At 56.2% G+C, this 24692-nt stretch overlaps 1 protein-coding gene across 9 annotated transcripts; it reads right to left on the bottom strand.

The window, feature by feature from the left end:
* Positions 1 to 7: 7 nt before the first annotated feature.
* On the bottom strand, positions 8 to 22757 carry PHKA1 (phosphorylase kinase regulatory subunit alpha 1). 9 transcript variants are annotated; one of them, XM_040614337.1, is made up of 33 exons: positions 22428 to 22750; positions 22092 to 22250; positions 21549 to 21596; positions 20834 to 21002; positions 20377 to 20459; positions 20099 to 20179; positions 19563 to 19661; positions 19302 to 19448; positions 18931 to 18984; positions 17300 to 17422; positions 17089 to 17184; positions 16247 to 16354; positions 15979 to 16057; positions 15419 to 15553; positions 14234 to 14343; positions 13419 to 13563; positions 12408 to 12486; positions 11838 to 12013; positions 9730 to 9906; positions 9281 to 9375; positions 8947 to 9086; positions 8644 to 8800; positions 8400 to 8479; positions 8121 to 8199; positions 7905 to 8034; positions 7429 to 7530; positions 6903 to 7018; positions 6572 to 6610; positions 5438 to 5482; positions 5020 to 5190; positions 4443 to 4496; positions 4100 to 4300; positions 8 to 3852 (listed from the first exon to the last, which is right to left on the bottom strand). In XM_040614337.1, the coding sequence occupies exons 1-33, from the start codon at positions 22503 to 22505 to the stop codon at positions 3679 to 3681; spliced, it is 3729 nt and encodes a 1242-aa protein (XP_040470271.1). In that variant the 5' UTR covers positions 22506 to 22750; the 3' UTR covers positions 8 to 3678. The 9 variants fall into 9 exon arrangements, 8 of the variants coding, with proteins under 8 accessions (XP_040470271.1, XP_040470275.1, XP_040470273.1 ...); XM_040614341.1 differs by having other exon boundaries at positions 11934 to 12013; positions 22428 to 22748; XM_040614339.1 differs by lacking the exon at positions 5438 to 5482 and having other exon boundaries at positions 22428 to 22751.
* Positions 22758 to 24692: the final 1935 nt, after the last annotated feature.

Here is a 24692-nt window from a genome sequence, read left to right as displayed (position 1 = left end):
GAAGGTGTTCTTCAGATTTTGTTTTATTTCTCATTACCCTACTCCATATTTGATTTGTAATACATTTTCCCCAAGTAAAGTCTTTCTGCCTGTAATGGTAACTGGTGAGCCACCTCCCTTGTCCTTATCTCGACCCACAAGCCTTTTGTTATATTTTCTCTCCCCTGCCCAGGTGAGGAGGGTGAGTGATAGAGTGGCTTTGGTGGGCACCTGGCATCCAGCCAGGGTCAACCCACCAAAGCAATCCAGGAGACTCCTGGAATACATTGAGGATGACTTCTTAAAGCAGGTAATAGACAGCCCTGCCAGAGGGGATGCAACAGTGGATCTGATGGTCACCAGCGCAAGTGATCTCATCAGTGACTGCGTCAAGACTGGAGGCAGCCTGGGCTGCAATGATCGTGCACTGGTGGAGTCTTCGCAGTCTTGAGGGATATGGGTTAGGCAAAGAGTAAAGTCAGGGCCCTGAATTTCAGGAAAGCAAACTTCCAGCTGTTCAGGGAGTTGGTCGATAGGACCCCCTGGGAAACTGCCCTCAGGTACAAGGGATCAGGACAGAGCTGGCAGATCTTTTAAGGACGTTTTCCACAGAGTGCAAGAGCTCTCGGTCCCTGGGTATAAGAAATCAGGAAGAGAAGGCAAGAGACTGGCATGGATGAGTCAAGACCTGCTGGTCAAACTGAAGGGCAAGAAGGAAATCCGCAGGCAGTGGAAGCAAGGACAGGTATCCTGGGAAGAACATAGGGACACTGGCTGATTGTGTAGGGATGAGGTCAGAAGGCCAAAGTGTAGCTGGAGTTGACCTTGACAAGGGATGGGAAGACTAAGAAAGGCTTCTACAGGTATGTCATCCAGAAAAGAAAGGTCGAAGAAAGCATTCCCCCATGATGAACATGACTGGCAAACTGGTAACAGTGGATGAAAAGACAGGTGCTTAACAATATTTTTGCCTCAGTCTTCACTGGTGGCCTCCGTTCCCACACCTTTTAAGTAGACAGACTGCAGGACAGGGACTGGGGGAGCAAAGTCCCTCCCACTGTAAGAGATCAGATTTGTGACCAGCTGAGGAACCTGAATATAGCCAAGTCTATGGGACCTGATGACGTGCATTCCAGACTCCTGAGGGAACTGGCCAATGTAGTTGCCAAGCCACTCTTCATGGTATCTGAAAAGTAACAGCAGTCAGGTGAAGACCCTGGAGATACTAAAAAGGGGAACATTGCACCCATTTTTAAAAAGGGTAGAAAGAAGAAGGTGGAAACTACTGGCCCATCAGCCTCACCTCTGTGCCAGGGAAGATCATGGAACAGATCCTCCTAGAAGCTATGCTAAGGCACATGGAGGACAGGGAGGCGATTCAGGACAGCCAGCACGGCTTCGCCAAGGACAAGTCCTGCCTGACCAACCTACTGGCCTTCTACGATAGAGTGACTACATCAGTGGACAACGGAAGAGCTACTGATGTCACCTGTCTAGACTTCTGTTAAGGCCTTTGAGACAGTACCCCACAATGCACTTCTCTCTAAATTGGAGATGGATTTGATGGATGGACTGTTCAGTGGATGAGGGATTTTGGCTGGGTGGTCGCATTCAGAGGGTAGCAGTCAACAGCTGAATATCCAGGTGGAGACTGGTGACAAGCGGTGCCCCTTGGGGATCCGTACTGAGACCAGTATGTTTAATATCTTTACCAATGACACAGATACCAGGATCAAGCACACCCTCAGCAAGTCTGCAGATGACACCAAGCTGAGTGATACAGTTGGACATGCTTGAGGGAGGGGCTGCCATCCAGAGGGACCAGCACAATCTCAAGAAGTAGGCCCATGTGAACCTCAGTAGGTTTAAGAAGGCCAAGTGCAAGGCCCCGCATGGGGGTCAGGGCAAACCTTGGTATCAACACAGGCTGGGGGATGAAGGGATTGAGAGCAGCCCTGCAGAGGAGGACTTGGGGATACTAGTGGATGAAAAGCTGGACATGAGCCGGCAATGTGTACTTGCAGTCTAGAAAGTCAACCATGTCCTGGGCTGCAAAGTGTGGCCAGCAGGTTGAGGGAGAGGATTCTGCCCCTCCACTCTCATGAGACCCCACCTGGAATACTGCATCCAGCTCTGGGGTCCTCAGCACAAGAAAGACATTGGCCTGTTGAAGCATGTCCAGAGGAGACCACAAAAAATAATAAGAGGGATGGAACACCTCTCCTGCAAGGAAAGGCTGAGAGAGGTGGGGGGTTTCAGTCTGGGGAAGGCTCCAGGGAGACCTTATGGCAGCCTTTCAGTACTTAAAGAGGGCTTATAGGAAAGATGTAAGATAGAAAGGGGACAAACATTTTAGGACCTGTTGTGATAGGACAAGGGGTAATGGCTTTAAACTAAAAGATTCACACTAGATACAAGGAAGAATTTTTTTTACAATAACGGTGGTAAAACACTGGCACAAATTGCCCAGTGTTTACAGATGCCCCATCCCTGGAAACATTCAAGGTCAGGTTGGACGGGGCTCTGAACAACCTGATCTAGTTGAAGATGACCATGCTCACTGCAGGGGGGTAGACTAGATGACCTTGAAAAGTCCCTTCCAACCCAAACTATTCCATGACTGTATAACCCTACTCCCACCATCACTTTGTGCTGTGTACACCTGATCCCCACCAGTCCAACCACACTATCCTATGTAGGGTTTGACCTGCAGGATAAGAGTGGAGCTGGGACTCGCTTCTAAAGTCACCACCCTTCTCTTGTGCAAGGCTGTGGAAGCTGGGGCAGAGGCCAGAGCTGAGCATTAACAGCACATCTGTGATGGGACAGCTAATGCTGAGCCAGCCGCCAGCTAAATGGTGCTTCACAGGGCACATACAAACTCAGAAACCTGCAACTTAGCCATCAGCAACACTGCCAGGCACAGAGCAGATGGCATGGAGGTGCTGCCATCGGCATACCCCACCCAGCCAGAAGCCCTGTCCTTGTAGCTTAGTAGTAACAGGGATCTGTTACCACCCTGGGATGTTCCTGGCTCCCACAGCCTTCCCAGCTCTGCAACCAGGACCCCTGAGGGGGGGCATGATGGGCTGCCAGCTTCCAATCAGCACAGCAGTGGCTGGGTTGAACTGTTTTGATTTTGGGTCTGCTGAGAGAAAGGCTCAGGCAGCAACCCCTTTTCCTCTAATAAAGCCTTTCCATCACCAGCAGGAAGAGCAAGAGCTCCAGTCTACACTAGTATTAACCCTGCAGATTTGGAATAAAAAGCAGCACAGAACAGGTTAAAAACCTCAAATCTGCTGGAGCCAGGGAGACTGTGAGCTGGCCGGGGAGCACTGCGGTGCTGAGCACACAAGCCTGACGAGGGGGGCCCTTTCCATCTCCCTCAAACACAGGCCCCTCTGGAGCTGATGGCCCAGGAGAAACCATGCAGGCAGACACTTAGAACGCAAGCAGGCTTCAAAGCTCAGCCTTTCCTTGCCAGCCCTTGCTCCACAGTCTGCACACAGGCCTAGGTCAGCTTTGCATGCATGCCTCCCGTGGAACTCCTGGAGAGAGCCATTCACCCACCAGAGGCCAGGACTGGGAGGAAAGATGGCCACACAGGCTGCCTGCAAACTAGCCTAATGCTCATCTTTAAAAGGTGTGTGAAACAACTATCCTGTGGCATCTGCAGCCTGGGGAAAGGAGGTGTGAGAGCTACTGCATGGAGCAGCCATCGGTGGGCAGGAAGTCATACACGTACATGGCCACCGACTTGGACAGATAGGTCATGGTGCCAAACCGACCACTCGGTGCACTGTCGTACAGCAAGCTGCAGATGCCCGTCGTGGGATCCCTCTCCAGCATGTGGTCGTCAGCACCCAGGGCTTTCTGGATTTTTGACGGAAAGAGAAAGGCAGCATTAAGAATAAGGGCAGCCCCCTCACCAGCTTCCACCCCAAGCATCCTCCATTGTACCCGCAGTGTGACACACCAGTGGTGAGCACCAGGAGGACACTGCATCTTTGCTGTGTCCCATGAACATGATGGGGGCAACAGGCAGGTCCCTCCAGGTGCGTGAATCCTGTGCAGCTGTGGGGAACACAGACAGCAGCCCTGGGTGAGGCCTAGCCCCTACCTGCTCCTCATAGAAGAGGTCGTTGGCTGTGTGCAAGATCTTTTCCACAGCTATGATACCGCCAATGGTGTGCACCTCCATGTCCACCAGCATGGTGAGAACTAAGATAGCCTCCACCAGCAGCTGCCTGTACTCTGGCTGGGGCACACGGTTGAGAACAGACTCAACATGCACAGCAAACTTCATTTCCCCTGGGGTCATCTGTGAGGAAGGAGAAACAAATGCACCTAGAAGGCCATATCATCAGCACAAGTCCTGAGCTATGCTGGACATTCACCCAGGGCAACCCAGCACCCACCACCAACCCACCTGCCCTGTTTCCCCTTCACATAAACCTTCCTACCTCTCTCGTTGTTGAAGAGGGAAGAATGAAGCCCTCTACGGAGAGGCCATGGCACTGCAGAACAAGGAGAGACTCTGATTACGGCCCGGAAAAGCACCACACTAAGACACATAGGCGCAGCCCACCAACCCACTTGAGCATTAGTGTATGCTGCTCACATGCTTCACCTCCACCCCTGACTCTTTGCACAGCAGCGCTCCTTTCTCATCAGTTCCACATCAGCTGGAGCCCTCCTGCACACAGCACAGGGCTCTGCTCCCTGGCTTACCATGCCAAGCACAAGCCGTGGCCAGAGCTGCTTCAGCTGAGGCTCCAGCACTGCGCTTGCCTGGTGAATGCATAGAGAACCTGAGCAGGGCTAGGTCTGCTCTGCAAGGGTCAGAACAGCATAAGGTAGGTCCCACATGCCTACAAAGCAGCTCCAGGTCCTCCCCAGCTTTCCGTGGCCAGCTGCAGGCCTTGTCCACAAAGCATGTATACACAACATTGGTGACCAGCCCCAGATGCCCCTCAGCAAGGCTACTGCCTGAGCAGGTTTACATGCATGGAGAGGAGCCAGCCAGACATTTAAGCTCACCTTCTGTAGGACCTTCCAGACATTCTGGTAGAAGCCCACAGGGACACGGTTGAGGGCCCCATCCAGCCGCCGTCTCCGCTGCCACTGGCCCTGGCGGCTGTCCTTGCTGCCCTGGTCTTCCAGCATGCTTGAAAAGGAGCCCTTGCCCAGCAGCTCTGAGGGCCCATCAGACTGGGCAGACAAAAAAAGGACCACAGAGATTGCTGAAAAGTTAAATATCCCACAAGAATGCAGCCCACTTCTGCCCAAGAGTTTATGCTCACCCAGCCTGGCTTCCAGGGCAAAGCTGTCACCCCCTGCCCCCAGCAAAGCCCCACCCTGCAGCCCTGGCTCCCTGTGGCTCCCCCTGGAGCACAGCTCCTTTCTGCAGCCACAAACAGGACAGACCCCATGCATACAGCCGACAAACGTAGGTTACCAGAGAGGACTTCAGGTCAGTGTCCCCAGACTGCAAACTTAGGGGCTGAAAGAGAAAGGGAGAGACAAAAACCATATCGTACCAGAGCAAGGCAACCATCACGGCAAGCAGAGCAGCAGCAGCAGCACAAACCAAGCTCAGGTCATGGGGCAGTTATCCCAGGGGCTGCAGTTTGCTGGAGATTGAGGGGTAGTTTTGACAGGTGAGCTGCAGAAAGTCATGTTAGCATCAGAGGGGAAGGACTGTGCTAGTGCATGGAGCAGCTGTGGGGCCCCAACACGTTACTGCTGCAACAACAGCCGGCTTGTGCTGGCTGGCACACAGCAGTAGGGCTGTTACTGCTCTGTTGGCATGGGCAGGTGTTTTAGTCTCAGGCAGACTGGAGGGCCAGCAGCAAGGTGACTGCCCACAGATGACCCTCCTCGTCCCATACACGGTCCCTCTGCAATGCCAGGTTTCACACTGCAGCAGGGTGGCCATAAACCTGCTCCACCGCCCTGGTCCCTGCAGGCCACCTCTCTTTGAGAACAGGACCCCCTCCTGGACAAATGCCAGGCACCAGAGGAGGTCCTTGTTATTTGTAGCTGGGCAGGAGCCTCTGCCCCGAGAAGAAATTGCTGGGGAGGCTACAGGCAGGATCCAGAAATCACCAGTGAACACCAGTGACAGGGCCACTGCTAGTCAACAGCACTGGAAACATCGTGCCATCCTGCTCAGCAGTTTTTTGTCGGTATAATGGAATCTATTCAGCCATAGCAGCTATGGAGCACAGCTCCCAGCTGGTTGTAATGCCAAATACACCCACAGCTTAGAAAGGCCTTCCTCCCTGCCAGTCCAAACACAGCCAGCCCCACTCAGAGGGGAGCTCCCTGAAGGCTGGGGGCCAGTGCCAGCTCTGGGCCCCCCTCAGCACATTAAGCCATGCCAACCTCTTCCCAAGGAACCAGCCTCCCCCCCTGCACCGAACAGAGCAACCTTGGGCCTGCCAAGAGGAGAAGCCAGCTCTTTGCTGCAGCAGCTTGCTCAGTGGGTTTGTTTAGGAAAGCTCATTAACTCATGCATGCTCAGAAGCTGGCCTGGGATGTGACATGAGGGATGAAAGCAGAGGCTGCAGGAAGACCAGGATGGCTTCACCTTACTCCCAGTCAGAGACTGCCTACGTTTATCCAATTGCTGCAAGAAAAGGAGGAAATGAAAGTTTCTGCTGATGGAAGAGGCCCACCATCCATACCTGGGACACTGCGTGTCCCCACCCCCATGCCTTCTCAAGCACCCCTGTGCTCCCCCTGTACTGCGCTGCCAGTGCAAGCCCTACTAACAGATTTACCCCAGTTCTCCCCCCAGGGCAGGACTGGAGCCCAAAGCAGCTCCTGGAAGCAGATATAAACTCTCTGAAGCCCAGAAGCAAGCAAGCTTCTGCTCTCCCATCAATCCTGCCTGTGCTGCTTGCACTACCTGCCCTCACCTGTTTGATTTCACTTTTCAGCCTGACAATGCCAGCACGCTCAGGCTTGGTGGCCCCAACAGCCCCCACTTCACAGATGGAGATACCAGTGGTGAATGACAAGTCGGCCGATCGCACTGGAGGGGAAGAGAGATCTAGAGTGGGTACCACGGCTCAAGAGCACAGACATCCCTCGTTGCTGCTCAAGCACTTGTACTCTGCACACCCTTGCCCTCTACCCCAACCAGCACCACAAATCCATAAGCGCAGCACAGAACCACTTCAATTCAGGCCCAGCCAGGCCAAGCACCAAACTAAGCAAAGCCCCAGTAGCCACAGATCTCAGGCTCAAACCCTGGAAATAAGCTCAGCACCACCCTGCCAAAGAGCATGGCATCTTGCTGTACTACTGCAGTGCATAAACAGCTGTGCTGAACATGCAGGGAGATGGGGACATCCCCCAAAGGCAGGAACCCCCAGAGCTGGCCATGCACCACACGAGGACCCAGCTTTGCCCAGAGAGTCACAGCCCTGCTGAAAGACTCACCGCTCCTTTCCACCGCAAACTCCTTGCCAGACAGAATGTGGTAGAGAAGGCTCTTCATGTCTGACGGGCTGAGATTCATCAGGTTCTCAGTGGCTTCTCCAGCTGGAGAGAACAGAGTTGTCGTACCCCACTTCACAGCCCTCCTAGGACATTCCTACCCTGCATCCCATCCTGTTAGCAGGGGAAGCAGTGGTATAGGAGCTCATCCTCGAAGGATGTACGCTAACACGATGTGTTGCCTACAATTGGGACTCTTCCTCATGCCAGCCCAACACATGCCTGAATAGAGATGGCAGAGAAGTGCCTCACCTGTGCAGCCTGAGAACAGCCCCAGCTGCAGACCCTGACACTTTCATGCAGGGTCTCACGCTGGCCCTAAGCTGCCCATTTTTAACAGCACTTTTACTTCCTAGCTGACAGGGCCCCAGGCACTGCAGCACCCACACCAGCCCGAGTGCCATCCATGCCACACGTACCTGAGCAGCGCAGAGAGTGCGCCAGCTCTGTTGCCATCACCTGGATGATGAGCCCGATGCGGATACGGAACATCTCAGCAAACAGTGTGGGCTGTGTGCGCATGTACATGGCCAAGTACACCATGATCTCCTGGAGGGAAAGAGGCAAATCACCCCACTGCGGCTCCCCAGGGCAGATACCCAGCGGTGGGGTCCCTGGCGGCCCCAGCCCCTCACCTGCGTGAGGATGGACACGCTGAGGTTCTTCTCACTGGCTTCATCAATAAGGCGAACAAGCTCCTCATAGGGGATTGGGCTGGGAAGGGAACAAACAGCAGAGCAGGTGAGAGGCAGCAGAGTGAGCCCTGCATCCCTCCTGGTCTGTACAGCTCAGAGAGGAGAGATGCAGGCCTCGTAAAGCCACCCAGAGCCACTCCTGCCCTTGGACTCCAGAGCAGTGGTCTCACATCCAGCCCCAGCACAGCACATGTGGGGCAGGACAGGTGCCACACTCACGCAGAGATCGTCTTCTCACGTGGCTCTGGGGGCAGCCCCACCGTCAATTGCTTCTGGTGAGACAAGAGGTCAGTGCAGGCCTGGGGACAGAAAGTATCACAGGCATCACCAACAGCTCAGGGCTGGGGGTCTCAGCACAAAGCAGAGGGAGACAGAGCTGATGCAGCCACGGTTCGCCTGCTCAGTCTGCTGCCTCCTCCCCGACAGACCTCAGTCTGCTAGAGGTCAGGTACACAGTCATTACCTCGTCCAGAGCTTCCACCTTCTTCTTGAGTATGCCAGAGATGTAGCGGATCAGGGCCCACTGGCGTGTGTCCCCCACGCGCACGTACAACTCAGTGAGGAGCTCCTTGACGGTGGGGCCAGGCTGGCTATCAAGCCCGGTGTGCCACTCAGGCCCCCTGCAGTAAAGGAGATGCCAGGTTACAGCCAGCGATTTGTCCTGCAGCAGCTTCCTGGCAGCCCCCAGGTTTTGTGGGCTGGGACACGTGCACAGCTGCGCTGGCCCTCTGCTCAGCGAGCCAGCAGGACTTGGAGCTTATTGTACTTGAGAATAAGGAGCAGGTAGAGGATGTCCGCTTGCTCCTGCGGTGTAGGGCAGACACGCAGCTGGTCCACCAACGCCTTGCAGTTCACATTGCCATCCTCATCACGGGGCAGGTTCATCTCTGCATAGACTGCGTGGCTCTGGGGGGAGACCCACGCTCCTGGTTAGCATCCCAGCACCTTGCACCAACTGCAGTCTGGTTATGGAACCATTTCACCCGTGGATATTCCCCGTTGACAAACACCAAGCCTTCCCCCTGCAGCCCTGCAAGGGCCCTCTGGCTCCAGCTGAAAAGATGGCACTGCTCAGCCAGCCCAGGAGGGACAGGGCTCACCTTGCCATCCGTGTCATGCTGGTGGGATGAGCTCAGCAGCTTGACCGACTGCTGGGACGCCTGGAAGATCTTGCTGGGGACATACATCCCAACATCTAGAAGAAAGCTAAGGTTGGCGCAGACACTTGTCAACCCCAACTACCACTGCTGTGCCCCAAACCACCTCACATCTGACACTCGGCTCCCCTGGCAGCCCCTGCTCACCCAGTTAAGAATGCCATGGGGAGCTGCCATCCCTTATCATTCAGCAGTTTTCATGAGGACTGCAGACACCAACTCCAAGATACTCCATGGCCAGGACTAGCATGGTGGACATAACATGCCTTCACCCAGGCAAAGGCTAGGTTGCTCTGCAGTCCATGGGGTCACCAGCATTGCACAGCTGGGAAAGCTCTGAAAGCACCTCGGCCTCACCCCCGGGCTTGAGCAAAGGTGCTGGAGTTACTCACTCTGGACATGAAGGTCCTTGGCCTTGGACGCTAGGGACATGAGGTCACGGGTGGTATGGACAGCAGCCCGGAAGCGGGTCAGCCCTCCCCGCTGGGCAGTGGGAGGGAGGTTTGACTGAGGAACCGTGCGCTGCAGCAGGTGGTCCAAGTACTGAGCAACCTCATCATACATGTCCGCTGGAAAGGGAGGCAGAAGAGGTGGGGACTGAGCTGCTTTGTACTGGGGCACCCCCAGAACTCAGAGAGCTCCCCAGCTGTGCCTCAGCAAGGGCAAAGCTTTGCTGCCTGCACAAAGTGACAATGTGAGCTAGTGCTGGCAGCCAGCCAGCCAGCACCAGCAGCTGGGCTCAGAAAGCATAGCAGCCACAGCACCCCTGCTCCTGCACTGCTCCACTGCCTGGGGTGCTGGTTGCCAGCCAAGGCCAAACTGGGGCTCCCTCCAAGTCCCACCTGGACAAAAGAAGCAATGGGGCTGCAGCACATGTCTGTCCAAGCCTGCACAAGGACAGCAGGGTCTGCTCAAACCCTATGGTGAAATGCTTGTGCTCTTTCCCTCCACAGAAGAAGGGTAGGTGTGCCAGGGACTGCTTGTCCAAGCAGAGACCACTTAGGAGCACCCCAGCATAGCAAGGGCCTCATCCAAGCAGGACTCCAGCATGAGAGCAAGGCAGGATGGGTTTTGCCACAGTTATTTCCAATTAGAAGCTACCAGTTATTCCTGATTAGGTGCTAGAGGAGTTACAGCTCCTGCCCTGTTCTTTGCCCAGCCTCCAGCAGCTCCCATTGCTCCCAATGCCACAGCAGGAGCGCCTAAGCCACCGCTCAGTAACTGCAGCATGGAGGGTGCTCAGAGGCCACACCTCTGCTCAGCCGGGAAATAACAGCACTGCCCAGCAGTGAGGGGGATGCCTTGGCAGAGAGATACCCCATGCCAAGGTAATGCAATACAACACAGAGCTGTTGATGCACTTCCAGCCAGTAGGGCAGGGCAAAGCCTTGTTGCTCTCCAGCTGGCAGACAAGCTCCATGGCAAGCTGCAGACTGCATCTGAGGTCGATTGCACAGCATGCTCTTTCTACGCCCAGTGGGGATGCCTCATGCCAGTGCCTTGAAGACTCGGCTGGAGTCACACAGACATCAGGCTTGGGAACATCATCCTGCCTGGCTTCAGCACCTGACCACAGGAAAAACTTAAAATTGAGCATCTTCTAGCAGCCGTGGAAAGGCCAGGCAGTCCCTGTCTCTCATTGCAGCTGTGGAGGAAGCAGACACCTTGGAGACGCCTAGGTGCAGCCTGCAAGCAGACCATAGGCAAAGCAAGAAGAGGGCAAGAGAAAAAAGTATTCAGTCACATGAGCGCAAACATTGGCTGCAGGAGCAGCAGAGGCAGAGCAGACTGATGGGAAGGCTGGGAAGATGGCCAACACTTGTCAGGCAGGAGGAGGATATAACCAGGCCTGCTTGCAAGGGGAGTAGCAAAACCTGCAGCCCACCATGGCCTCAGGACATCCATCACCCTGGGACAGGCCAAGGCCCTCTCGGGCTCCCTGTCTACAGCAGCAAGGCCTCAATTTAGCACCCACTGGAGCAGTTCTCCCCAGGCAGGGTCAAAAGCTACAGGAAAACAACACTTCAATTGCTTGAGGACATGGCGGTTCTTCCCTGCTGTCTCGGGTACTGTACCACCACTTTCTGCACCATCACTCGTGCATCAAAGATTCTCAACCGAATCTCCTAAGCAGAGGCAGGTTTGCCAACCCTTCATCTCTTCCCCATGCAATAGCCTATGAAGGTCAAAGTGGCTTGTTCCAAAGTGTCCTCCATGCTGTCCACAACCATGTGCACCAGGTCAGTCCCATCTGGCTGGGAAATCCCTCCGGCTAGGGGGCTACAACAGCTGCATCAATCCACCCAGTCCCACCCCACTGGTGTCACCATGAGTGTCACCCAAAAAAGGTTAATTGATGGAGGGTCAGATGGGACTAAAAATATGGTGAAAACCCAAGTGTATGAAGAACACAGTGGTGGACGCTGGCAGGGAGTTTGGGTGTGGTGAATGTCAAACTCATCAATAACACCACAGCAGCTATTGGCCTGTTCCCCCTTACCATCCTCGGCTACCTGCAAGCCATGCAGCCACTTCTCGGTGTCTAGCTCCTCAAAGCTGTCAATGCTGAGCTCGTAACTCTTGGCAAAGACCTTACCCTCTGGCCCAGGGTCCATAAAGCTGAGGTGCGTTCGGCATGATGTTGTCAGGAACTCCGACAACTTACCCGTCTGGGTCCTGGGCAAGAGGAGGGGAGGTCACACAGTAAGGAAGGGAGAGGCAATACCCTTGGTTTTGCCACCTGGATCCAAGGCAGGTCCTTCAGCAGGAAGGGACGCAATTGCCCAGGACCATACACATGCCCCAGTGCCTGCAACTCCTCCAGCCACAAATGGGCATGGCAGGGCTGCCCAAAAGCTATCAGAGGGATCCTGCAGCCATGGTTTAATGACGTGAAGAGGTAAATCCTCTTTCACATCTCCTCTGTTGGGACTGTAGCCCCAGGGCGCACTTACAGCCTAACACACCCCAGTGTATCCTCCCCAACAGCCAATGCTCAGAACCCAGTATAACCAGGCTCTCTGAGGCCACGAGCCCTCTCCCCTCCTGCACCCCAGGAAGCTGCACTCACCTTGCACCACCGAAATACCCATCCTGCAGCTTCCGCAGTGTTGCCAGTACTGTGGGGTGCACACTGCTGCCAGTTTCATCTGTTGGTTACAGACACAGGTAGTCAGGCTCACCCACTCAAACAGGCACCCAGAAGGTAACACAGGGCCAGGTGGGCATTCACACACACAAAGCACCATGGCATTGGCCAGACCCTTGCTTTGGGGTGCACAGCCAGGCTATGGCACAAAATGCCCCATACAAAAAAGGAAATTCAGGACTGTCCAGGTGGATTCCAGGAAAGCCAGGCCAAAGACGCCCTCCAGGCTTCAGGGATTTCACCTCTGACTGAAGCTGACAGTACCAGACAGCAACACCCGAACAGCCCCCTGCTCTGTCCTTGGCTCTCACACAAGGCAGTGGAAGGGGGTGCCATCAGGGGCAGAAGACACCACATCTAAGGGCACACCCAAGACACTAAGGGGATTTCAAGTACACAAGGAGAGCCAAAAAGGCCTGAAAGCAGAACAGAGTCCCTTCCCTGCACCAGGCTCATGGGAAAGCTCAGAGCTGCTCCAGAGAAGCCAGTTTTTCTCTGCAGCATCACACAGCTATTTGCTCCTTCTGGTTTGCTGTTTTCCCCTCCCTGTTGTTGAGGAAAGCCTTTAGCAGGTAATTAGTGAAGAGTCAAGGAGCAGGAAGAGCCCCAAGAACACTGTTACAGGGGGATTTCTCTTTTGTCTTGCTTCCAAAAGACCTCCCAACAAGCCTAGCTGCCTAGTGACTGAATGCCTCCATGCCAGCAAACATCCCTTGAGCTGCAGGCACTAGTACTTGGCAGGCAGCCCTGCTAGCTGCCAGGATGGCTGCCAACTCAGTGTGGCTGCTTTTTTACAGGATATTACTGGCTGTTCAAGCCCCACCATATCCTCATCACCAAGATGGTCCCACATCTGCCCGCCCCCTTCCTCCCACAGAGACAGCTTCCTGGGCTGCTCTAGCCAAATGCCTTGCAAGGCCAGAGGATCTATACCGAGCATAGTGCGGGAGATGGGAAAGGTGACGGTCGGACGCCCAGTCATCCTCCAGCGGCTGCAGAGGTAAGAGAGGTCCGTCCTCAGCATCTCCACAATCATCTTGTTGTCAAGAGCCAGGTAAAACTGCTGCTGGTCTATGAACTGCAAGGACAGTAGGAGACATGAGCAGCCCTTCCCACAGCCACCAGCTCCCTTTGATGCCACTCATATTCTCCCACAGGCGCTCAGCCAGGCCCACCACACAGCGCACCCAGGGGACATTGATCCCTTTGCACCGACAGCTCATCCCACCTTACCTACTAGGTGCCACTACAGTCTAGCAAGGGACCCTCAACCCCTAGGGCAGCTACTGGCTGGTAACAACTATAAGGAGGTTAACACCACAGCTCAGCAGCAGCGTCATCCAGGCCCCACACAACTGGTCTGTGCTGTGCCTATCCCAAGTGAATACAGACTTCTCACAGTGCCAGGCTTGTGACCCTGCTCGACACAGCATGTTGGACACAGGGGACAGAACAATCCTGGTCCTGCCATCAGCCTCCTCCTGGTGTCCTTGTCAGGGTAAGCAGAGATTTTCACCCAACACTGATCATCAGAAGGCTGAAACCATCTCCTTCCAGCAAGCGCAAAGCCAGGACCACCAACTCTGCTGCTTCACACCAAGGAGCTGGGGCTGCTCCAGCCTCTTAGGCTTTTCAGAGGGTGTTGGGCCACCCCTGAGAATAACTCAAGCACTCAGCCAGTGGAGAAACCTCCAGCCCAATTCCAGGTCACATGACAGCTGGGAATGAGCCTGTGCAAAGCCACCCACCTGTGGGGTAAAGGTAAAGATGTTCTTCCTGATTTTGTAGAGCTTGGAGGTCCCAAGAACACCCATGTGCCGGTAGGGCCGTCCAGTCAGGCACATCTGCTTGTTACAACCTGCGGGGGTCGGGGCACAAGGAGGAGTTTTTAGTGCAAGCCTCCTCACAAAAACAGGATGCAGCAGCAGACAGAGACAGGCTTCTCTGCTACTAGCCAGCAGGAGGCGGCTAGTTTGTGGTTGGGGTACCCCAGGACCCTGCATCGAGCTGGCACAGCTCTAGGGGACAGTAATACTCTGTCCCGCAGCCCTGCTCAGGGGGCTAGGTAGACCCAGGCCATCCCCACAGACTGTTACTGGAACAGGGAGGGACATACAGCCTCTCCTGACCTCCACAACATGCTGCACCTCCAGGTCTTTGGGGATGTCAGAAGCTGGGGCAGGGCCAGGGACTCCCCAAAAGCTGAGAGCTGACAGCACCCCCATTGCTCCTGGATTGCTCCCAGAGCCCAGGATGGTGCAGTAGCAGCACTGCCCCTTGGTCACGTCAGCCCTGGTGGCTGCTAGTCTACTCCCCGCCCTCTTCGCCCATGTCACACTTGACCTTTTAGTAGCTTAAATTAGCCAGCATGTGCAGCTTACAGTGGATCAAGTTTCTCCTTTGGCCCAGGCTGGGTCTCCAGTTCCTGCACAACAAGCTCCATACCAGAGGGGTTGCAGCATCAGGAAAGGAGCACACAGAGCTGAGCACACCCAAACACTCCCCTCGCACTCAGCCCTGCTGACCATCCAGCAACAGCTATTCCATCTGAACTACAGGTTCTGTCAGCCAAGGGGACCCTTCTCTGGGGTCTGGCTTGCCTCCTCCATTGAGATCTGAGTACAGGAACAAAAGGTGGCTCCTGCCTACACCAGGTCCATTCCTATATGGATCAGAGCCTCTGTTTGTCCCTGGAGAAACCGTACAACTGCAATGCCAAAGCTTTATCCCTTTCAGAATCACCCTGAAGAGCACTGCCTGCCCACCCCAGCTCCTCTTGGGCAGAAGTAGCCTCACTGGGCCCAGGAATGGGTGTCAGAGCCCTCATCAGCCAGGCAGACAGCAGCAGGGCAGAACATCAGTATCCATGAGCAGGAGTGCCAGGGGATGGGACAGACCCTCCTGCAACACTTTCACTGTGGAGCCCAGCTCACCCAGCCGGGCGTAGATGTGGCTAAGGATGCGAGCAGGCTGCACTCTGATGGGGTAGACGTCCGCCACAGTCTCCACATCAATGTCTTCCTTCCTCAGGACAGCCTTGATGTCCTCTGTCTCTGCAAGGATGCACACTGGAAAGGGAGGATGACATGCTCAGTGCGGCAGGGGCACAAGCATCCCTGGCCTTTGGGGACACATACAAGGTGTCACACCAAATAGAAGCAGCTGCCTGGGGTCCCTTTGGGAACAACTTCCCATTGCAGAGGTCTGCCTTGCTCCTCCTAACACTCTTTACACCCAGCCTTCCCTGCTGAGCGGCAGGAGGACAGGACAGTTTGCAGAGCTGCAGAGGAGGCTGTAGCAGGTGATATTTCCCTGGGGCAATGCAGGATGGGTGGAAGGACTTGCACCTCATCCTATAACAATCTTGCCATGGTTGAGATCTGGCTGCACCAGCAGCCACCCAGCAAGCAGAGCCACCCCTGCGAATTCCGCAAGGGTAGAGTCCCCAGACCTGCCAGGCCACAGGGGTTTGGGACCAGTCCCTTTCCCTCACCTTGGACCACCACATCAGGCTTGGGGACGGTTGCAAACCGGCGGTTGAGGGGATCTATTTCACCAGGAGCTAGAAACCCCTGAGGAAAAAGAGGTACGAAGAGATGAACATTTCATGGGTGATGCCTATAGACAACCCACATTTAGGAGTCTGTGGGGGATGGAGGTCACAGCTTCCTCATGGTAGGTGTCTCAGGGTGGCAGCATTTGCTCTTTCAGAGCTCAAAGCCTGACCCCACAGCCCTCCCCAGCACCAGGGGTGACCATACCTCAGCCATCAGGCAGCCCAGGATGTAGAGGGACTGCCCCCACATAAGCGGAAGCTTGCCCATAGGTATCCTGTCCACAGTGTGGGGGTTCCTGTACTCCTCATCTACCTGGAGAATAAACCAGGAGTTTAGGGAGGGATCCAGACACAGGATGCTGAAGAAAACATCACCACTGCATTTTGAAGCCCAGCAGTTTAAGGCTTAAAACAAAAGCCTATGAAAGGATTTGCCACAGAAGGTCCAAACCATGCTGGCTACATTCCTCCCATCTTCTTTCACTCTTCTGCACGATTGCCCCAGGCATCTGGATTGCCCCAGGCATCTGCGTCAGACAACAGATCAGCTGCTCAGACTTTGTTTGGGTTCCCAACGTGGGTCATCTCATTGGAACAACTGATGTGCTGACTGACATCCCCTAGGAGCACTAGGAGCACCAGGGTGATGTTCTTGGATGCTGACAAGAAGAGCATCTCTCCTGTACCACCTGGGCACCAGGAGGCCGTTGCTCTCAGCCCAGGCCCACACAAACACTCTCAGCGCTGAATAGGAGCTCAGCACAACCTCCTTAGCCTAGGTCCACGTGTTTTGAGCTATCAGAGGACTCCAGGCTAGCAGACTGTCAGCAAAGCACCCTTGTGTATGGGACAAGAAATGCTTTGGGGAAAAAAAACCACTATTTATTCAATATGGTTTTATAACAGCTCCAAGCCACACTTTTTTTACATGGGGTTTCCACACACTACATGTGCTGTTTTACCAACGGTTTGGATAAATAAGCAGTTAAAGCCTAATTATCTGGCAATAAGGCACTCCCACTCCCACCATAGCTCAGGACTACTTACTTTATCTGGCGGGACGCTGTACAGCTCTGGCATCAGGCACACCCCATTCTTCCCCTTGATGAGAACCCCCTCAAGGGCTTCCCGGTACTCCTGCGCCTGAGGAAAGAGGAGAGGGGATCTTCCCCAGTCATGGCTGCCTGCATCCTTCCTCCACATGCCTCCCTTGCCAGGGACTTCTTTCCACCAGCCTGTCAAGTCCTACCTCCCTTACCTGCTCCATGTTTCCACTGAAAATTCCATCAATGATCAAATACGCCCAGAAGAGAGGCCACTCACACTCGATGTTCTCAAACAGCTTCAGCTCAGCAGGTTCATAGTAGAGGCGGTTGGGGTCCTGCAGGGAAGGAACAACAGCCAGGGAGGTGAGGAGTGGCAGAATCCCCTCAAACTGACAGGACTCCTGCTCCCCCTGAAACCACAGCCTCAAATGCCCTCCCAGTCCTCTGCAGATGATGGCTGAGACAGAGTCGAAAAGCAGTTTCACTTCCAGGCTGTGTCCTTGTCATCAGACATCCCCTCCCAAGCCCCCTGCACTGACACCAAGGGGACTCACCCTTCCTGCGCAAAGAAAGCCTACCCAAGCCCAGAAGAGCACCCCAGACCCTTGTACAACAGCACATCATCCCCCTTGCACTGGGGACATCTGCATCACTGTTGCCTCGCCTGCTCTGCCCCAGCATCACCAGGCTGGGCCAGCTGGGTGTGAGGGCTTGGGCTGGTCACGCGGGGTCAGACAGCAGGGTCCCTCTTGCCATTTGGTGTGGCTGCAAGCCTGACACAAGGGAAGTGGTCAGAACAGAGAGCCACCTTCCCTGAATCCTCCCACCCCAGATGTGCAGTGTTGTGCCCTAAAGGACCTATGCTCGAACTCCCTGCTAACAGCTTTTAACTCTGTTTGCTACACAAAATGGGGAACACTGGCCTTAGTGCAAAGAGGAGAGCAGGGACAGAGGGAGCAGATGTTTTCTGTAGCGCCTGCACATGGGCCACAAGCTCCCAAACTCCCACCTGACTCCAGCCAATTGCAGTGCAGTGCCTCTGCAGGCAATGCTGCCCTTCCCGTGCCTCACAGCTCCCCGGAAGTAATCCACAGCTTTGCAAGCTGGCAAAGCCCATGAGTGATGGGAGTCAGACTGGAGATGCTGCTCTGGCTCTGGAGAGACGCAGCCACAGATGCTGCCTACTATGGTCAGGTCTGAAGAGGCACAGGAAAGCAGCATTTAGAGGCACCAGATTATTCTACCAACAGCCGCTGATGATTTAAGAGTCTCCTGGTACCATTTCATGGTTCTGTGGTTATCAAATGGAACAGTTGCTTACAAAATATTCCTGTTTTCCCTCCCCAGAGCAGCAGAAGAAAGTCTCCACTCACTCCAATGAAAGCCAAGCGTGGCAGCACACAAGCTGCATGCTGTTCCAGGAGAGGCAGAAGCAGCTTTGCGGCCTCCAGTGCTGCCACAAAGCCAAGACCATCAGGGAGAAGCACTGCAGTCACCTCCACAGGCTTCCACCCTTTGCTCAGGGCTTGTGCAGCCCCGGGAGAGCCAGGGAAAGAGCCCACTTTGGCAGGACTCCCATACAGGGCAGTGGTCCCATCTTCCCACAGCCTAATTACTACAGGCATGTGTGGGATTGTACCACCTCTGCAATGGGCTCTGGCATTTTGGGAAACCTTGCCCAGACCCATGACACTGCCTGGGACTACTCAGGGCTCTCGTTTTCCCAGTCCTCCCCACCACAGCCTTTGTGCTGCAACCTGGGGGTGCTCGCTGCAAATGCTAGTCAGGTCAGCTGCTGCTTGGCACTCAAGTTCTGTCAAGTGGCCAGCCTGGGGACACTGACCTCTTTGGGGGTCCTGTATCCATCCCGGAGAAAGCGGCAGCAGCCATAGCGCCCCTGGAAGGGAGGGAAAGAGGTGATAAGCAGGAGGCACATGGTGAGATACCTTGTACCCTCAATGCAGAAGCAGGGCAGGGGTCTCGTCCAGCCAAATATCCCCTCACTTGCTCACCTAGTGCTCAGACACCATGACCACTGTCTAGGGCCACAGCACACAGGACAGTTTCTTTGCTCACCCCTGCCACAGGTCATGAAGACTGGGAAAGGACATGCCTCAGCAACGCCCTCCCCAAGCATGTTTTTGGGGAGAAAAGAGCGACAGTTTGGACTGAACTGGCTCCTGGGCAGGACAAGACAAAGGCAGAGCCACTCACCTGCAGCTTTGTGATGATCTCTTGCTTGGTGATTTCCACCAGTTCACCATCCTCCACAGCAAACGCTGGGTAGGAGATGACAGAGAGCACACTGGCATCCACCTCCTTGGATGTGGAGGCTCTGGGCAGCATCGAGTGGAGGATGGACTGGGTAAAGGGGAAGGAGGGCTGGTTAGGTTGCCAGACCAGGCATCATTCACAGTGCAACCCCAGTGGATCACAGTTCATCCTGCAATGGTGTAAAGCCTGCGCAGGTCTCACCTGGCAGTGCTGCACCTCATCTGACAGCACCCGTATCACTGACTGCGGGCCTCCCTTTGCTCCAAAGAGATCCAGCTCATCCAGTGCCTCCAGGGCAGCCTGCAAGCAGGGCAAGACCCAAAGCAGCAAGCACTTCACCACGCTGCTCATCTGTAAGAGCTCTCGCCCCATGCCAGCCCCTCTGTGTAACACACTGCCCAAATTTAAGCAAAATTTAATCCCTGCTGTGGCTGCAGAGCACCCCTAGTCAGAATGTGACATCTCCAAAGCCACAGGTAGCCAGACATCAAGAAGGCCCTGAACATTTCTGCCACAAACCCCAATTAATTTCTCACTCTGAGTTCAGACAAAACTTAGGCAAGAGGGGCACAGTTTTATCCCCGCACACAAGAAGAAAGGTCTTCCCCCTGCAGGAACCTGTCACTGCATGGGGCATTGAGCCTCAGTACCTCAATGTGCCCAGCCTTCCCCATAAAAAAGCAGCATGGGGCCAGCAGTGCTCTCCGGCACTTGCCCAGCACTCCTCCCTGGCTCACCTTGGCCATGCCGACAGAGCTAGCATTCAATTCTGTAATACCCTGGTTCGTCTTGTCCCCACGCTCCCATATCCCGAAGTCCTGTGCAGAGACAGCAGCACATTGCAGCAGGCGGCATTTCAAAGCATGCCCAGAAAGGCTTTGAACCCCACCCATCGGTGGTGCTCCCAGCAGGTGCCATGGGCCTCTGGGATCCACTGGGGCTTCAGAAGGGGCCAACCAGCCCACTCGCCTACACCCCTGGGGCATGCTCCCCTTCCCCAGCATGGGGTACCCACCGCAGTTTTGTAGGCTGCTTCAATGTAGAACACGAGGTTCTGGATAAAGTTGACTTCATCCAGGCTGTGAATTATGTGGAGGCCTGAAGCAGGGGAAGGAATTCATATTAGTCGCTCCAAGCCCACAGGCTTCCCTAGGAATGGGCTGCAGTAACCCAGGCCAGACACCTCTCCTCATCTCATGCCTGCCCCACAGGAGCCATGTCCTGGATGGCTCCCATCCCTGCTCCCATCCCACTACGGCAGCTCTGGGGCTTCAAGCAAATGGGGGCTTTTAGAGAGACAGACATCAAGGGGCCCACATCCACCTTGGGTGCTGTGAGTGCAAGAAAACAGCAAGGTCAGGGAGGTCATCGCAGCGGCTGGGCACCCAGGAAGCTGCACCCAAACTGAGAACATGGAGAGCCCTGCAGACTACCACACTCAAAGCTGAAACGGCATCCCCCAGCAGCATCACCTGAGGCTGTCATCTGTGCCAGCATAAGCAGGTAGAGTGAGGTGGCATCCATCTGTAGGTGACCCCACTCATGGTCCCCCACCACGGTGGCACAGGTGCGGGTGTTGTACTTGGCATGCAGGCAGTCCTTGGTGCTCTGGTTGTACTTGAATGCCTCCACCTTGTCTACCTTGAGAACAGCAAGGAGATGCAAGGGTTTATCAAACCTTGTCTCCAGAGAGGTCTGGCAACACCAGAGCCAAAGGCTACCCCATGCCATCAGCCCAGAATATGGAACCATGCCCAGCAGGGCAGGAATCCTATAGTCCCCAGGCTGAACCCCTCCACAAACCAAGGTGGTGAGCACAGGCTCATGTGCCACCCTAGTGCAGGGCTGCAGCTGTGGGGGGCCCATAGCCACAGCTGCGCTGCATGGAGAGAAAAAGGTCACTCCAAATGCCCTCAGGGAGATCTGCAGAGTCCCAGCACCAGCCAGGCCACAAGACAGAGAGCACCTGGAAAAGGCTCCACTGGCCACCAGTCTGCAGCACTGGGACTTCCATCACACCAGGGACCAATGCCAAACTGGAGCATATTTCAGACTTACTGGAAGGAGGTTTCCCTTGCTCTCAAGGAAGGCTAGCAAGAGCTGGCACAGCTGGGACCGACACTGTTTGTGGCAGAGCTAGGCCCTGAGGAGACTGCTCGACTCTCAGAGGCGCTCCCCAGCCCCTACCTGTCTCATCATGCACTGAAGCAGCCCCCGCATCAGCTTCACCACACTCTGCAGGAACAAGGAAAACAACCTCGTTAATCCCCACGATGCCAGGAGAATTCCTGACTCAGGATCAGCTGGCCACTGACCTTTGCAGAGCCCCAGCTCACATTTCCATGGCCCTGGCCCCAAGGCAACAGCAGAGGGAAGTGAGATTTCTCAGCCTGCCAGCATGGCCAAGCTGCTGTGCCACGCAGGGGGAGGGAGAGCACAGCTACAAGGATGCAGCTCCCCAGCCCTTGGGGTCTCCCTGCATCCTCTGACCACCCCAGACCCAGAGGGCTGGACCTCGGCTGGGCTCCTGCGTGCTCCAGGAAGAGTGGACTCCGACATCCCTTCCACTGCCCCCCACGCCTGGGGACAGCCCTGTCCCCGCACCCACCACGTGGCCTCCCGCTGCCTTTTGGCTCCAGGGCTGGCTCATGCCAAAAGCAGACCAGCCAGGAGGTGGCTGCCGGCGGCACGACAGCCACCGCGGGCTCCCTCTCACCGGCTCCCCGCTACCTGCTCCAGTTCGTAGGCTTTGGCCTTGTCCTCGTCGCGGTCGGCATTCTTGCGGTAGGCCAGCCCCAGCCCCCAGACAGCCAGGATGCTGTACACGTTATCCCGGACCCAGGCGTCCCGGTGATCAGCGCTGGCCGGGAGCAGGCCAGTCACCGCGTCCTGAGGAGGGGACACAGCGGCGGGGGGCGCGGCCCCCCTTCCCAATTAACTCCGTCTGATCCGGCCTGCGGGGCCGCGCGGCCCGCCAGGCCCAGGGGCCGCCGGGGCGCATCGAGACCCCGAGGCCCGCGGCCAGGCAGACCCCGTCCCTCCTCCCCTCACTGGGGCAGCCCCCACCTGGTGCCGGAGGATCGTCTGCTGCACCAGGCGCGCGTAGCCGTCCAGCCGCACGCCCGAGTTGCTCCGGCTGCGCATGGCGGCGGCAGCAGCGGCAACGGCGGGACCGGAGGAGAGCGGCCAGCACCGGCGCTGAGGCGACCAGCGAGCCCCGCCCCGGATCCTGCCAGCGCCCCGCCCGCGGCACCGCCCACTCGCTGCCGCCCGCAGCGCTGCCCCAGGCGCCGCGCCGCCTCCCGAGCGGCCTCTCCTCCCGCGCTGCCCCGCGGCTCCCCGCCGCCGCCGGCGGTCCCGGTCCGCGGAGCGCTCACTACCGAGAGGCCAGGAGCCGCCGCCGCGGCGGCCCGGCCAGGGGGAGGCGGCGCGCGGCGCCCCCTGCCGGGCGGAGGCCGCACAGTGCTGCGGGCAGTCACACGACCACGCGTGCGCGGGCACGGAGCCGCGCGAGCAGCGGGGTGCTGCCGAGTACCGCCGAGTACCGCGGGCCGTGCGGGCAGCTGGGCGCGGGGACGCGCTGCACGGGCGGACGCGCACGCACACCCTACTCGCGTGGGCAGGCGGCGTGGGCAGACCCCGGCGCGCACCGCCCGGCTCCTGGCGCGGCCGGTGCTCCCGGCAGCTGGTGCCGTGCCGCGCGTGGGGCTCGGTGCGAGGCACCGCCGGCCGCGCGCTGTCGCCCCGTGGCCGGTAGCAGCCGCTTGCTCTGAGCCCTCCCGATCCCGCGTGTGCTGCCAGCGAGCAGGGCCACAAGAGGAGGACGCAGCCAGCGCAGCTGACCTGAACTGGCCGAAGGGCTGTTCCATCCCACAGAACGTCATGCTCGGTACCTGAACCGGGGGGAGCTGCCCGGGAGCCACCGACCGCTGCTCGGGAACGGGCTGGGCATCACTCAGCGGGGGTGAGTAACTGTGTTGGGCATCACTTGGGGGTTTCCCCGTGGGTTTCATTCTTTTCTCTCCCTGTCCTCTTCATTCCAATTACTATTGTCGTTGTTGTTTTACTTTATTTCAATTATTAAACTGTTCTTATCTCAACCCCCAGGCTTCACCTTTTTTTTGATTCACCTCCCCATCTCACTAGGGGGGGCAGGGAGTGAGCGGCTTTGTGGTAGTTGCTGGCTGAAAGTTAAATCACGGCACACATGCATCCATGCACATGCATGTGTACACACGATGCATACATACTTTTGCATTTCTATGTATACACAGCACATGCGCAGCACATACAGGCACACACGCATATGCGCAGGAATACATATACACTTCTACACATGCATAGACATACATACACACAGGCACACACATATTTCCTGTGCACATACATAATCTATGCATGTATGCATACACATAGGCACAGGCATATATATCCACACACATGTATAGGTGCAGGCAGACATTCATGCATATGCACATTGACACACACACAGAGGTACACCAGCAGTGAGTGGATGTGGTGGGCTCCTGGGGACCCCAACATCCCTTGCCCTGGGGACACATATGGGCAGGTGGGGGCCAAGCGGGTGCTGCGACAGACTCAGCACCCATCGGGTGATAGGCAGGAGCCCACGGGTGCCACGTACCCCCCTGTGCCACCTTCAGGCACATGTGGCCCTGGCACCTGTGTAACCTATCCTCACACAGGTGGGCAAGGGCAAGAAGCTGCTGGATGCGGGCAGGGAGGCAGTGGGTTTATTGCCTGCACAAAGCATCCAAAGAGGCTGAGCTGCACCATTGCCCTAGGGCCATGGGGGCACAGTCCTTCCCCCACGCAGCCCCATGGGGTGCATGTCTGCCAAGGAGTCCTGTTCAGGCAGTGAGCACACAGTAAACGCCAGTTTCTGGTGGTCCCAGTGCAGGGGGTGCTTTCCTGGGATTGCCAGTGTCTGTCTGAACTCATACTGTGGTGGGGCACGGCGCCCAGCCCTGTGGGACAGAGCAGCCATGAGCATTGTGCCAGGGTCCCTGGAGCAGGGGCATCCCTGGGTCGGGGGGGGGTAAAGCTGGGCTCTGCTGGGACTCAGCCATATAGGGGGTACCTAGGCTAGGGACAACGGGACTGGAGGACACGGGGATTGAGGTGCATGGGAGGTCCCTGTGCTGAGGGCAGCGGGGAGTGGTGTAGGGGTGGGAGGTCAGAGGATGCAGAACTCCCAAAGCTTAAGAGGCTGGTGGGGTTGGGGTACTTGTGGGGCCCCACAGCTGGGGATGTTGGGGTACATGGGGGGATCCCAGGGCTGGAGACACTGTGGGAATGGAGATAGGTGTG

The sequence above is a fragment of the Falco naumanni genome, chromosome 14 (assembly GCF_017639655.2).
Source record: "Falco naumanni isolate bFalNau1 chromosome 14, bFalNau1.pat, whole genome shotgun sequence".
Lineage (NCBI taxonomy): Eukaryota > Metazoa > Chordata > Aves > Falconiformes > Falconidae > Falco > Falco naumanni.
The sequence above is the reverse complement of the archived record's forward strand: the minus strand, read 5'-3'. Positions and strand labels throughout refer to the sequence as shown.